General features: G+C 38.2%; 1 protein-coding gene across 3 annotated transcripts in view; it reads right to left on the bottom strand.

Annotated features, from left to right (window-relative positions):
• Positions 1-14,151, bottom strand: part of CCDC30 (coiled-coil domain containing 30) — a 162,959-nt gene that overhangs the window by 106,666 nt on the left and 42,142 nt on the right. For all 3 annotated transcript variants that reach the window (XM_061184382.1, XM_061184381.1, XM_061184383.1), the window contains one exon: positions 12,595-12,669. In XM_061184382.1, coding sequence (XP_061040365.1) covers positions 12,595-12,669 — 75 coding nt within the window. The remainder of the gene's footprint in view (positions 1-12,594; positions 12,670-14,151) is intronic.

Below are 14,151 nucleotides of genomic sequence, written 5' to 3' on the forward strand. Positions count from 1 at the left end.
AACAAATAATGACATTTTTTCACTTTAAAGATAACTTGGAAACTCCACTTCCTGCAGACAGAATTTCAAAAGCTAAACCTCTTTTGGATTATTTTCTACCAAAATTTCAATCGATCTATATACCCAAACAAGAGCTATCACTTGAGGAGGCAATGATAAAGTGGAGAGGACGACTCAGATTCAAAACCTATAATCCCGGAAAACTTATAAAATATGGAATTTTGGTCAGGATGGTTAGAGAAAGTGAAACTGGATACATATGCAACCTTGAGATTTACATGGTTGAAGGAAAGAAACTGCAAGAAACAATATTATTGGTCCTACAACCTTATCTTCATTCATGGCACCATATTTACCAAGACAATTATTACAACAGTGTGTCCACATCTGAAATATTGCTGAAAAATAAAAACAGAGTTTGTGGGACTATAAGAGAGAATCATGGTCTACCAAGCCAATTAAAGTTGAAATCTAAAAATCTACAGAGGGGAGAAATGACATTCTTACAGAAGGGAGAAGTAATTCTTCTTATATGGAAAGACAAGCGGCTAGTCTACATGGTGGCAACTATTCATGACGTCTCCATAGCACCTACAGGAAAGGAAGATAGGAGGACTGGCCATCAGAAAACTAAGCCCACTTGTATGCTGGAGAATAATGAATATGTGAAAGGAGTTGATCAATCCGATCAATATCTGGCAAACCTCAAAATCCTCTGGAAAACTCGAAAATGGTATAAGAAAGTGGGTTTCTATTTGAGTAATTGCAGTTTATTCAATGCATTTAAAATTTATTGTAGCCTTAAGGCACAGAATAAAATGACTTACAAGCAATTTTTGTTAGCCGTAGCTAGAGAATGGTCAGTAGGGTAACTGACCATTCTGGTGAATGTAGTGGTAGTCCCACCCTGGTCACTCTTGTGGCATCTCTAAAAGATCCCCCTGCAAAGATCCACCTTGTCGACTGTCAGTTAAATAAAAGAACGTATTCTAGAGGAAATGTCCCATAGGACAAAAAAAAAAAAAAAAAAAAAATGCCACCAGAAAGTGTAGAGTCTGCTTTTCCAGGGGAAAGCACAGTGAAACACAGTGTATTTGTAATAGATCTTCTGTTCCCCTGCACAGAGGTGCCTACTATACCGCCTATCACACTCTAACAAAATATTAGAATCCTTTAGTAAGACATGTACAAAGTTTCAAATAAATACATTAAGTGCAAAAAAAGTTGTTGATATTTATTCAAATGTGGGTGTTTCAATATTCATTTACATAACAAATCGCCGGCCACAAGAATCAGTATCTGCAAAAATCCCCCAGTCAATAACGTGTTAATATTGTTAAGATGTTATTACTACCCAAAGCGATCTACAGATTCAGTGCAATCTTTGCAGAAATAAAAAAAAAAACCCATCCTAAAATTCATATGGAATCTCAAGGGATGACAAATAGCCAAAACTACCTTGAAAAAGAACAAAGCTGATGGCTACCCACTTCCTGATTTTAAAACTTACCACAAAGCTACAACAGTCAAAACTGTGTTACTGGCATAAAGACAGACATATAGACCAAAGGAATAGAATACAGACACCAGAAATAGACTTTTGCTTATATGATCAAGTGATTTTTGACAAGTGTGCCAAGACCATTCAATGGGAAAAGGACAGTCTTTTCAACAAATGATGCTGGAATAACTGGACATTCACATGCCAAAGAATGAAGTTGGACCCTTATCTAACAGCATATATATAAAGTAACTCAAATTTATCAAAGACTTAAATCTAAGACCCAAAACTCTAAAACTCATAGAAGAAAACATAGGGGAAAAATTTTGCAACATTTTCTTAAATATGACAGTGATTTCTTAGATATGACATCCAAGGCATAGGCAACAAAAGAAGAAATAGATAAACTGGACTTCATGAAAACAATTTTTTTGTGCATGAAAGGATACTTTATAATAAATAAATAAATAACAAGTAAAAATAAATATTAAAAAAGGATACTTTAACAGAGTGAAAGGCAATCTATGGAATGGGAAAAATACTTGTAAGTTATATATCTGATAAGGGATTAATATAAGTAGAACATATAGAGAATTCTTAAAGCTCACCAACATAAAAACAAACAATCTGATTTAAAAAATGGACAAAGGACATGAATAGGTACTTCTCAAATGAAGACATATGAATGGTCAATAAGCACATAAAAAAATGCTCAACATCACAAATTATTAGGGAAATGCAAACCAAGATCACAGTGAAATACCACATCACACCCATTAGGAGAGCTATCATCAAATAAAATATAAAATAACAAGTGTTGAAGAGGATGTGGCAAAACTGGAACACTTGTGCACTGTTGGTGGGAATGTAAAATGGTGCAGTCATTGTGGAAAATGGTATGGTGGTTCTGCACAAAATTAAACAGAATTATCATATAATCCAGCAATTCCACATCTAGGTATATACCCAAAAGCAGCAGTCCACAACCTTTTTGGCACCAGGGACCGGTTGCGTGGAGGACAATTTTTCCATGGACGGGGTCGGGGGGATGGTTTAGGCGGTAATGTGAGCAATGGAGAGAGATGGGGAGCAGCAGATGAAGCTTTGTTCATGTGCCCACCACTCACCTCTTGCTATTCGGCCCGGTTCCTAACAGACCGCGGATTGGTACTGGTCCGCAGCCCAGGGGTGGAGACCCCTGCCCAAAAGGATTGAAAACAGGGACTTGAACAGATACTTGTATACTCATGTTCATAGTAGCATTATTCACAGTAGCTAAAACATGAAAGCAACCCAAGTATCCAAAGATAAATGAATAGATAAATAAAATGTGGTATATGCATACAATGGAATATTATCCACCCTTAAAAAGGAAGGGAATTCTGATATATGCTACAACATAGATGAAATTTGAAGACATTATGCTACCTGAAATAAGAAAGTCACAAAAGGACAAATAGTGTACGATTCCACTTATATGAGGTATTTAGAGTAGTCAAAATCATAGAGAAAGAAAGTAGAATGGTGGTTGCCTGGGCTGTGAGGGAGGGGCAGAATAAGGAGGTACTGTTTAATGGGTATAGAGTTTCAGGTTTGCAAGACGAAGTGAGTTCTAGAGGTGGATGGTGGTGATGGTTGAATAACAATATGAATGTGCTTAATATCACTGAACTGGATGCTTAAAAATCGTTAACATGGTAAAGTATTTGTTATGTGTATTTTATTACAGTAAAAAAAATTGAAAAAAAAATTAAGTAAAACAAAGACATTTGCAGACAAACAAAACCAGAGAGTTTATCACTAGCAGGTCTGCACTAGAAGAAATGTTAATCATGTTCTTCAGGCTGAAGAAGTATGGTACCAGATGGAAACGTGGATCTGGACAAAGTAATGATGAGCTCTAGAAATGGCCAATCAGCATACAAAAAGACACTCAATATCATTAGACATTCAGGAACTGCAAATCAAAACTATACTGAGGTTACAGGCTCTTTCTTGGGGCTAATGGTGGACTCCGGGAGGGCTCATGCCAAGGAGTACTTCCCAGAACTTTGCCTGCCAGTGTCCTTGTCCCTGAGATGAGCCACAGCCACCCCCCCACCTCTGCAGGAGACCCTCCAACACTAGCAGCTGTGTGGCTGACAGGGTCTTGGTGCTCTGGCCAGCTGTCAGGCCTGAGCCTCCAAGTTGGGAGAGCCGAGGTCAGGACACTGGACCACCAGAGACCTCCCGGCCCCACATAATACCAATTGGCGAGAGCTCTCCAGAGATCTCAGTCTCAACGCTAAGACCCAGCTCCACTCAACGACCAGCAAGCTACAGTGCTGGACACCCTATGCCAAACAACTAGCAAGACAGGAACACAACCCTATCCATTAGCAGAGAGGCTGCCTAAAATCATAATAAGTTCACACACACCCCAAAACACACCACCGGACATGGTCCTGCCCACCAGAAAGACAAGATCCAGCCTCATCCACCAGAACACAGGCACTAGTCCCCTCCACCAGGAAGCCTACACAACCCATGGAACCAACCTTACCCACTGAGGGCACCACCAAAAACAATGGGAACTATGAACCTGCAGCCTGCGAAAAGGAGACCCCAAACACAGTAAGTTAAGCAAAATGAGAAGACAAGAGAAATATGCAGCAGATGAAGGAGCGAGGTAAAAACCCACGAGACCAAAAAAACGAAGAGGAAATAGGCAGTCTACCTGAAAAAAGAATTCAGAGTAATGATAGTAAAGATGATCCAAAATCTTGGAAGTAGATGGAGAAAATACAAGAAACGTTTAATAAGGACCTAGACGAACAAAAGAGCAAACAAACAATGATGAACAACAAAATAAATGAAATTAAAAACTCTCTAGAAGGAATCAATAGCAGAATAACTGAGGCAGAAGAACGGATAAGTGACCTGCAATATAAAATAGTGGAAATAACTACTGCAGAGTAGAATAAAGAAAAAAGAATGAAAAGAATTGAAACAGTCTCAGAGACCTCTGGGACAACATTAAATGCACCAACATTCAAATTACAGGGGTCCCAGAAGAGGAAGAGAAAAAGAAACGGAATGAGAAAATATTTGAAGAGATTATAGTTGAAAACTCCGCTAATATGGGAAAGGAAAGGATCAACCAAGTCCAGGAAGCACAGAGAGTCCCATACAGGATAAATCCAAGGAGAAACATGCCAAGACACAAATTAATCAAACTATCAAAAATTAAATACAAAGAAAAAATATTGAAAGCAGTAAGGGAAAAGCAACATATAACATACAAGGGAATCCCCATAAGGTTAACAGCTGATCTTTCAGCAGAAACTCTGCAAGCCAGAAGGCATTGGCAGGACATATTTAAAGTGATGAAAGGGAAAAACCTACAACCAAGATTACTCTACCCAGCAAGGATCTCACTCAAATTCGACAGAGAAATTAAAAACTTTACAGACAAGCAAAAGCTAAGAGAATTCAGCACCACCAAACCAGTTTTATAACAAATGTTAAAGGAACTTCTCTAGGCAGGAAACACAAGAGAATGAAAAGACCTACAATAACAAACCCAAAACAATTAAGAAAATGGTAGGGCTTCCCTGGTGGCACAGTGGTTGATAATCTGCCTGCTAATGCAGGGGACACGGGTTCGAGCCCTGGTCTGGGAAGATCCCACATGCTGTGGAGCAACTAGGCCCATGAGCCACAACTACTGAGCCTGCGCGTCTGGAGCCTGTGCTGCGCAACAAGAGAGGCCACGATAGTGAGAGGACCATGCACCGCGATGAAGAGTGGCCCCCGCTTACCACAATTAGAGAAAGCCACGCACAGAAATGAAGACCCAACAGAGCCAAAAATAAATAAATAATAAAAAAAAGAAGATCTGTTAAGTCCAGATAAAAATAGTTTAAATAAAAAAAAAAGAAAATGGTAATAGGAACATACATATCAATAATCACCTTAAATGTAAATGGATTAAATGCTCCAACCAATAGACGGGCTGAATGGATAAAAAAACAAGATCCGTATATATGCTGTCTAGAAGAGACCCACTTCAGACCTAGGGACACATACAGACTGAAAGTGAGGGGATGGGAAAAGATATTCCATGCAAATGGAAATCAAGAGAAAGCTGGAGTAGCAACTTTCATATCAGACAAAATAGACTTTAAAATAAAAACTATCACAAGAGACAAAGAAGGACACTACGTAATGATCAAGGGAACAATCCAAGAAGAAGATATAACAATTGTAAATATTTATGCACCCAACGTAGGAACACCTCAATACATAAGGCAAATGCTAAAAGCCATAAAAGGGGAAAACGACAGTAACACAATAATAATAGGGGACTTTAACACCCCACTTTCACCAATGGACAGATCAACCAAAACGAAAATAGATAAGGAAACACAAGCTTTAAATGACACATTAAACAAGATGGATTTAATTGATATTTACAGGACATTCCATCCAAAAACAACAGAATACACTTTCTTCTCAAGTGCTCGTGGAACATTCTACATGATAGATCATATCTTGGGACACAAATCAAGTCTTGGTAAATTTAAGAAAACTGAAATCGTATCAAGTATCTTTTCCAACCACTACGCTATTAGACTAGATATCAATTACAGGGAAAAAAGTGTAAAAAATACAAACACATGGAGGCTAAACAATACGCTACTAAATAACCAAGAGATCACTGAAGAAATCAAAGAGGAAATCAAAAAATACCTAGTAACAAATGACAATGAAAACACGACGACCCAAAACCTATGGGATGCAGCAAAAGCTGTTCTAAGAGGGAAGTTTATAGCAATACAATCCGACCTCAAGAAAGAAGAAAATCTCAAATAAACAACCTAACCTTACACCTAAAGCAATTAGAGAAAGAACAAAAAAACCCCAAAGTTAGCAGAAGGGAAGAAATCATAAAGATCAGATCAGAAATAAATGAAAAAGATATGAAGGAAACAATAGCAAAGATCAATAGAACTAAAAGCTGGTTCTTTGAAACGATAAACAAAATTGATAAACCATTAGCCAGACTTATCAAGAAAAAAAGGGAGGAGACTCAAATCAATAGAATTAGAAATGAAAAAGGAGAAGTAAAAACTGACACTGCAGAAATACAAAGGATCATGAGAGATTACTACAAGCCACTATATTCTAATAAAATGGACGACCTGGAAGAAATGTACAAATTCTTAGAAAAGCACAACCTTCCGAGACTGAACCAGGAAGAAATAGAAAATATAAACAGACCAATCACAAGCACCGAAATTGAAACTGTGATTAAAAACCTTCCAACAAACAAAAGCCCAGGACCAGATGGCTTCACAGGCGAATTCTATCAAACATTTACAGAAGAGCTAACACCCATCCTTCTCAAACTCTTCCAAAATATAGCAGAGTGAGGAACACTGCCAAACTCATTCTACGAGGCCACGATCACCCTGATACCAAAACCAGACAAAGATGTCACAACGAAAGACAACTACAGGCCAATATCACTGTTGAACATAGATGCAAAAATCCTCAACAAAATACTAGCAAACAGAATCCAACAGTGCATTAAAAGGATCATACACCATGATCAAGTGGGGTTTATCCTAGGAATGCAAGGATTCTTCAATATACACAAATCAATCAATGTGATACACAATATTAACAAACTGAAGGATAAAAACCATACGATCATCTGAATAGATGCAGAAAAATCTTTTGACAAAATTCAACACCCATTTATGATAAAAGCCCTGCAGAAAGTAGGCATAGAGGGAACTTACCTCAACATAATAGAGGCCATATATGACAAATCCACAGCCAACATCATTCTCAATGGTGAAAAACTGACACCATTTCCACTAAGATCAGGAACAAGACAGGTTGCCCACTCTCACCACTATTATTCAACATAGTTTTGGAAGTTTTAGCCACAGCAATCAGAGAAGAAAAAGAAATAAAAGGAATCCAAATTGGAAAAGAAGACGTAAAGCTGTCACTGTTTGCAGATGACATGATACTATACATAGAGAATCCTAAAGATGCTACTAGAAAACTACTAGAGCCAATCAATGAATCTGGTAAAGTAGCAGGATACAAAATTAATGCACAGAAATCTCTTGCATTCCTATACACTAATAAAGAAAAATCTGAAAGAGAAATTAAGGAAACACTCCCATTTACCATTGCAACAAAAAGAATAAAATACCTAGGAATAAACCTACCTAAGGAGACAAAAGACCTGTATGCAGAAAACTATAAGACACTGATGAAAGAAATTAAAGATGATACAAACAGATGGACAGATATACCATGTTCTTGGATTGGAAGAATCAACATTGTGAAAATGACTCTACTACCCAAAGCAATCTACAGATTCAATGCAATCCTTATCAAACTATCAATGGTATTTATCACAGAACTAGAACAAAAAATTTCACAATTTGTATGGAGACACAAAAGACCCCGAATAGCCAAAGCAATCTTGAGAAAGAAAAAAGGAGCTGGAGGAATCAGGCTCCCTGACTTCAGACTATACTACAAAGCTACAGTAATCAAGACAGTATGGTACTGGCAAAAAATATATATATAGATCAGTGGAACAGGATAGAAAGCCCAGAGATAAACCCATGCACGTATGGTCACCTTATCTTTGATAAAGGAGGCAAGAATATACAATGGAGAAAAGACAGCCTCTTCAATAAGTGGTGCTGGGAAAACTGGACAGCTACATGTAAAACAATGAAATTAGAACACTCCCTAACACCATACAGAAAAATAAACTCAGAATGGATTAAAGACCTAAATGTAAGGTTGGACAGTATAAAACTCTTAGAGGACCACATAGGAAGAACACTCCATGACATAAATCACAGCAAGATCCTTTTTGACCCACCTAGTAGAAAAATAGAAATAAAAACAAAAATAAACAAATGGGACCTAATGAAACTTAAAAGTTTTTGCACAGCAAAGGAAACCATAAACAAGATGAAAAGACAACCCTCAGAATGGGAGAAAATATTTGCAAATGAAGCAACTGACAAAGGATTAATCTCCAAAATTTACAAGCAGCTCATGCAGCTCAATATCAAAAAAACAAACAACCCAATCCAAAAATGGGCAGAAGACCTAAATAGACATATCTCCAAAGAAGATATACAGCTTGCCAACAAACACATGAAAGGATGCTCAACATCACCAATCATTTGAGAAATGCAAATCAAAACTACAATGAGGTATCACCTCACACCAGTCAGAATAGCCATCATCAAAAAATCTACAAACAATAAATGCTCGAGAAGGTGTGGAGAAAAGGGAACCCTCCTACACTGTTGGTGGGAATGTAAGTGGATACAACCCCTATGCAGAATAGTATGGAGGTTCCTTAAAAAACTAAAAATAGAACTACCATACGACCCAGAATCCCACTAGTGGGCATAACCCTGAGAAAACCATAATTCAAAAAGAGTCATGTACCACAATGTTCATTGCAACTCTATTTACAATAGCCAGGACATGGAAGCAACCTAAGTGTCCATCGACAGATGAATGGATAAAGAAGATTGGCACATATATACAATGGAATATTACTCAGCCATAAAAAGAAACAAAATTGAGTTATTTGTAGTGAGGTGGATGGACCTAGAATCTGTCATACGAGTGAAGTAAGTCAGAAAGAGAAAAACAAATACCGTATGCTAACACATATATATGGAATCTAAAAAAAAAAAGTGGTTCTGAAGAACCTAGGGGCAGGACAGGAATAAAGACGCAGATGTAGAGAATGGACTTGAGGACACGGGGAGGGGGAAGGGTATTGGGATGAAGTGAGAGAGTGGAATGGATTTATATATACTATGAAATGTAAAATAGATAGCTAGTGGGAAGCAGCCGCATAGCACAGGGAGATTAGCTTGGTGCTTTGTGACCACCTAGAGGGGAGGGATAGGGAGAGTGGGAGGGAGATGCAAGAGGGAGGGAATATGGGGATATAACTATACGTTATAGCTGATTCACTTTGTTATACAGCAGAAACTAACACAATATAAAGCAATTATACTCCAATAAAGTTGTTAAAAAAAGAAAAATCTATACTGAGATACTACTTTATTATACCCACTAGGATAGCTATAATAAAAAAAAAGACAAAATATAACAAATGCTGCTAAGGATGTGGAGAAATTGGAACACTCATACACTGCTGATGGGAATGTTAAATGGTGAAGGTGCCTTGGAGAATAGTCTGGCAGTTCTACAAGAAGTTTAACATAGAATTAACATATGACCCAGCAATTCCACTCCTATGTACATACCCAAGAAAAATGAAAACGTGTTCACACAAAAATTTGTACATGATTGTTCATAGCAGCATTATTCATTACAAAGTGGAAGACAGTCTGGCAGTTTCTTATAAAATTAAACATGTACTTGCTCTGTGATTCAGTAATTCCACTGCTAGGTATTTATCCGAGAGGAAAAAAACACACACTGGTATGTGAATACTAGTAGCAGCTTTATTCATAATAGCTGAAAACAATGTGATTATCTATTAAGCAGTGGATAGATAAACAGTGTATGGTATATCCATATATACAGGAATATTATTCAGCCATTTAGAAATGAACTGCTGATATAGACAACAACATGGATAAATCTCAAAAGTATTATTATAAGTGAAAGAAGCCAAATAGAAAAGAGTATATACCAGATGATTCTATTTACTTGAAATTCTAGAAATGGTATGGTCATAGAAAGTGGCGGAGTGGGAGACATTGATAGCAAAAGGGGAGGGAACATTTTAGGCTAATGAATGTTTTCTTTCTTGACTGCAGTGGTTGTGGTTACACAGATGTATGCATTTGTCAAAGCTCATTGAACTCAACTTTTAAAATATGTATGTTTATATTGTATTAAATATTTCAATAAAGTTAATTTTATAAAAGAAATATAAACATTGATATTAAATATAAATATAAACATTTGAAAAAAATCTCAATATCACTATAAATAGATGATTGAAAATGAAAACTACACTGAGATACTCATTCTCACCTATCATTTAGTAAAAATACAAAAGTTTGACAATATATTCAGTTAGTGAATTTTTAGGAAACTACCTTTCTCATACATTGCTGATGGAAGAGGAAAATGATGCAATTTCCACTGAGTAGTATATGGCAATATCGACCAAAATTACAGATCTAGCTACCCCCTAACCTCACAATCCCATTTCTGTGACTCTATCCTGTAGAAACACCTGCATAAATATGCAAAAGACTGGAAACAACCCAAGTGTCCATCAACAGGAGACTGGTTAAATAAATTATAGTACATCCACGCAGTAGAATGCTAGCTGCTCTAAAGAATCAGGAAGATCTCTTTGTATGATATAGAAGGATCTCCAGGAGCATTTTAGTTAAAAAGAAAGGAAGGAAGGTTGGAAGGAAGGAAGGAAGGAAGGAAGGAAGGGAGGGAGGGAGGAAGGAAGGGAGGGAGGGAGGGAGGAAGGAAGGTAGGGAGGAAGGGAGGGAGGAAGGAAGGAATGGAGGGAAAGAAGGAAGGAAGGAAGGGCAGGAAGGGAGGGAGGGGAAGAAGGAAGGAAGGAAGGGAGGGAAAGAAGGAAAGAAGGAAGGAAGAGAGGGAGGAAGGAAGGAAGGGAGGGAAAGAAGGAAGGAAGGGCGGGCAGGAAGGGAGGGAGGGGAAGAAGGAAGGGAGGAAGGGAGGGAAAGAAGGAAAGAAGGAAGGAAGGGAGGGAGGGAGGGGAAGAAGGAAGGGAGGAAGGGAGGGAAAGAAGGAAGGAAGGGAGGGAAAGAAGGAAAGAAGGAAGGAAGGAAGGGAGGGAGGGGAAGAAGGAAGGGAGGGAAAGAAGGAAAGAGGGAAGGAAGGAAGAAAGGAAGGGAAGGAAGGGAAGGAAGGGAAGGAAGGGAAGGAAGGGAGGAAGGGAGGGAGGGGAAGAAGGAAGGGAGGAAGGGAGGGAAAGAAGGAAGGAAGGAAGGAAGGGAGGGAGGGAGGGAGGGAAGGGAAGGGAAGGGAAGAGAAACTAAGAAAGGAGGAAATCTGAATAAATGTTCAAAATGCTTCTATCGGAATAAAGAAATACTGGAAGGATAAATAAGAAACTAATAAAAATAGTTACTAATAAGTCAACTTCTGTAAATTAGAGCACCACCACTGGGTGCTCTGGGAAAAATTTTGGTAAAAGTTACTGAAGTCTTGCCTGGAAATTCCTCTTTCCTTCCTTCCTTCTTTTCTTTCTTCCCTCCACTCCCTCCTTCCTTCCTTCTTTCCTTCCTGCCTTATCTCCTTCCCACCCTCCCTTCCTCCCTTCCTTCCTACAAAATGCATTATTTATCTACAAGAGAGTTCTGGAAGACAAGAAGGATACAGGTTCCTTGGGCGGGGAAACAATAAATCCGGTGGCTATAGTTTCCTTGCTACCGAGGAGGATGGGGGTATAGGGCCCAGGGAGTTACAGTAAAAACAAGCTCTGGTGAAGGAGATCCCTCAGCAACAGGGATGTCACTCATCTTAGGTGTGTGAGAGGAAAGGCAAAGCAGTCTAGCTCCTTGAGCTGAATATCTGAAATTGCCCTCTCTACAACACACTGGCTCTTGCTTCCATCTGCCTTGTGTTTGATCACTTTGCCGACCCCTTCAGAGGCTGATCATTCTGAAAAGATTAGATGCTGTACACACTGGAGCCTAAACCATATTAGTTCTCTATGATATGTGGTTCCAACTACCCACTCCCCTGTCACTGGTTGATTCTGTAAGGTAACTTCATTTTGATGATTAAAAATGCCCAAGTTGGTTTTATCTTTGTAAGAGTCTTTTTTTTCTTTAACAAAACCCATTATATTTTTCATATTAATTGTTCCCTGTGGGGAAGAAGTGAACAGAAACATATCCTCTGTACCCCAATTTCTTCCTCCATACTCACTGGCAAAGCAATAGAAAAAGGCAGGCAAGAGGAGAATAGCAAATGCTCAGCACCCATTGCTCTGGTGCACTCTTGTAAAATGCAACTTACTTCAAAATTAGAAGTCAGAAAGAACATAATTTTAATACCTCTACTTTCTGTTCAGCACCCACCATTTTTCCAGGAGAGTGGTTTCCAAGTTGCTTATTCTCTTGAGAGTCACAAATTTCTCCTTTAAGCCTTTCAACCTGAAATACAAAAGCATTTTAAATACAAAAGTGAGGGGGGATGCTTTGTTTTAAAAATATACGTTATACATGAATACATTCTTTGTGTAAAAAATTTAAACAAAATATAGGTATATAGAGCAACAAGTGATCTTTTCCTTCACATAACTCTGCCCCACAATCTCATTTCCCTTTCCAGAAGTAATAATGTTTGGGATATACCCTTCCTGAACTTTATCTCACATGTATGTGTATGTTTGTGTATATATAAAACATAAACATATGTTTAACATACATTAAACATATTTTACCAGTATTAGATATACAAATTTACAGAGATTTAGACAACTTGAACAGTGTTTATTCATTCTTTCTTATGATTGCATTTTAAAAATTAGGATAAAATATACATAACACAAAATTTACCATTTTAACCATTTTTAAAAATTTTTATTTATTTATTTATTTTTGGCTGTGTTGGGTCTTCGTTGCTGCGCACAGGCTTTCTCTAGTTGCCGTGAGTGGGGGCTACTCTTCGTTGCGGTGCATGTGCTTCTCATTGCGGTGGCTTCTTTTGTTGTGGAGCACGGGCTCTAGATGGGTGGGCTTCAGTAGTTGTGGCACGTGGGCTCAGTAGTTGTGGCTTGCAGGCTCTAGAGCGCAGGCTCAGTAGTTGTGGCCCACAGGCTTAGTTGCTCCGCGGCATGTGGGATCTTCCGGACCAGGGCTTGAACCCATGTCCCCGGCATTGGCAGGCAGATTCTTAACCACTGTGCCACCAGGGAAGCCCCTTAACCATTTTTAAGTATACAGTTGAGTAGCACTAAGCACATTCCCATTACTGTACAACCATTACCACCATCCGTCTCCATAATTCTTTTCATCTTGCAAAACTGAAACTCTACACCCATTAAACAATAACTCCTCATTATGCTCTCCCCCACAGCCCCTAGAAACCACCATTCTACTTTCTGTCTCTATGATTTCTGACTACTCTAGGTACCTCATATAAGTGGAATTATACACTATTTGTCTTTCTGTGACTCGTTTGTTTCAATTAGCATAATGTCTTCAAGTTTCACCCATGTTGTAGCATATTTCTTTTTAAGGTAGAATAATATTCCATTGTATGTATATACCATATTTTGTTTATCCATTTATCTGTCAGTGGATGCTTGGGTTGCTTCAACCTTTTGGCTATGAACATGAGTGAACAAATATATGTTCAAGTCCCTGCTTTCAATTCTTTTGGGTATATACCCAGAAGCAGAATTGCTAGATCATATGGTAACTCTATGTTTACTTTTTAAAGGAAGTCCCATACTGTTTTCTACAGTGGCTGTACCATTTTACATTCTTAACAACAATGCACAAAGGGTTCCAATTTCTCCACTTCCTCATCAACATTTGTTAATTTTTATTGTTTTGATAATGGCCATTCTAATGAATATTTATTCATTCTTGGAACAAAATTTCTTGAGCACTTATTATATGCCAGGCATT

The sequence above is a fragment of the Eubalaena glacialis genome, chromosome 3 (assembly GCF_028564815.1).
Source record: "Eubalaena glacialis isolate mEubGla1 chromosome 3, mEubGla1.1.hap2.+ XY, whole genome shotgun sequence".
Lineage (NCBI taxonomy): Eukaryota > Metazoa > Chordata > Mammalia > Artiodactyla > Balaenidae > Eubalaena > Eubalaena glacialis.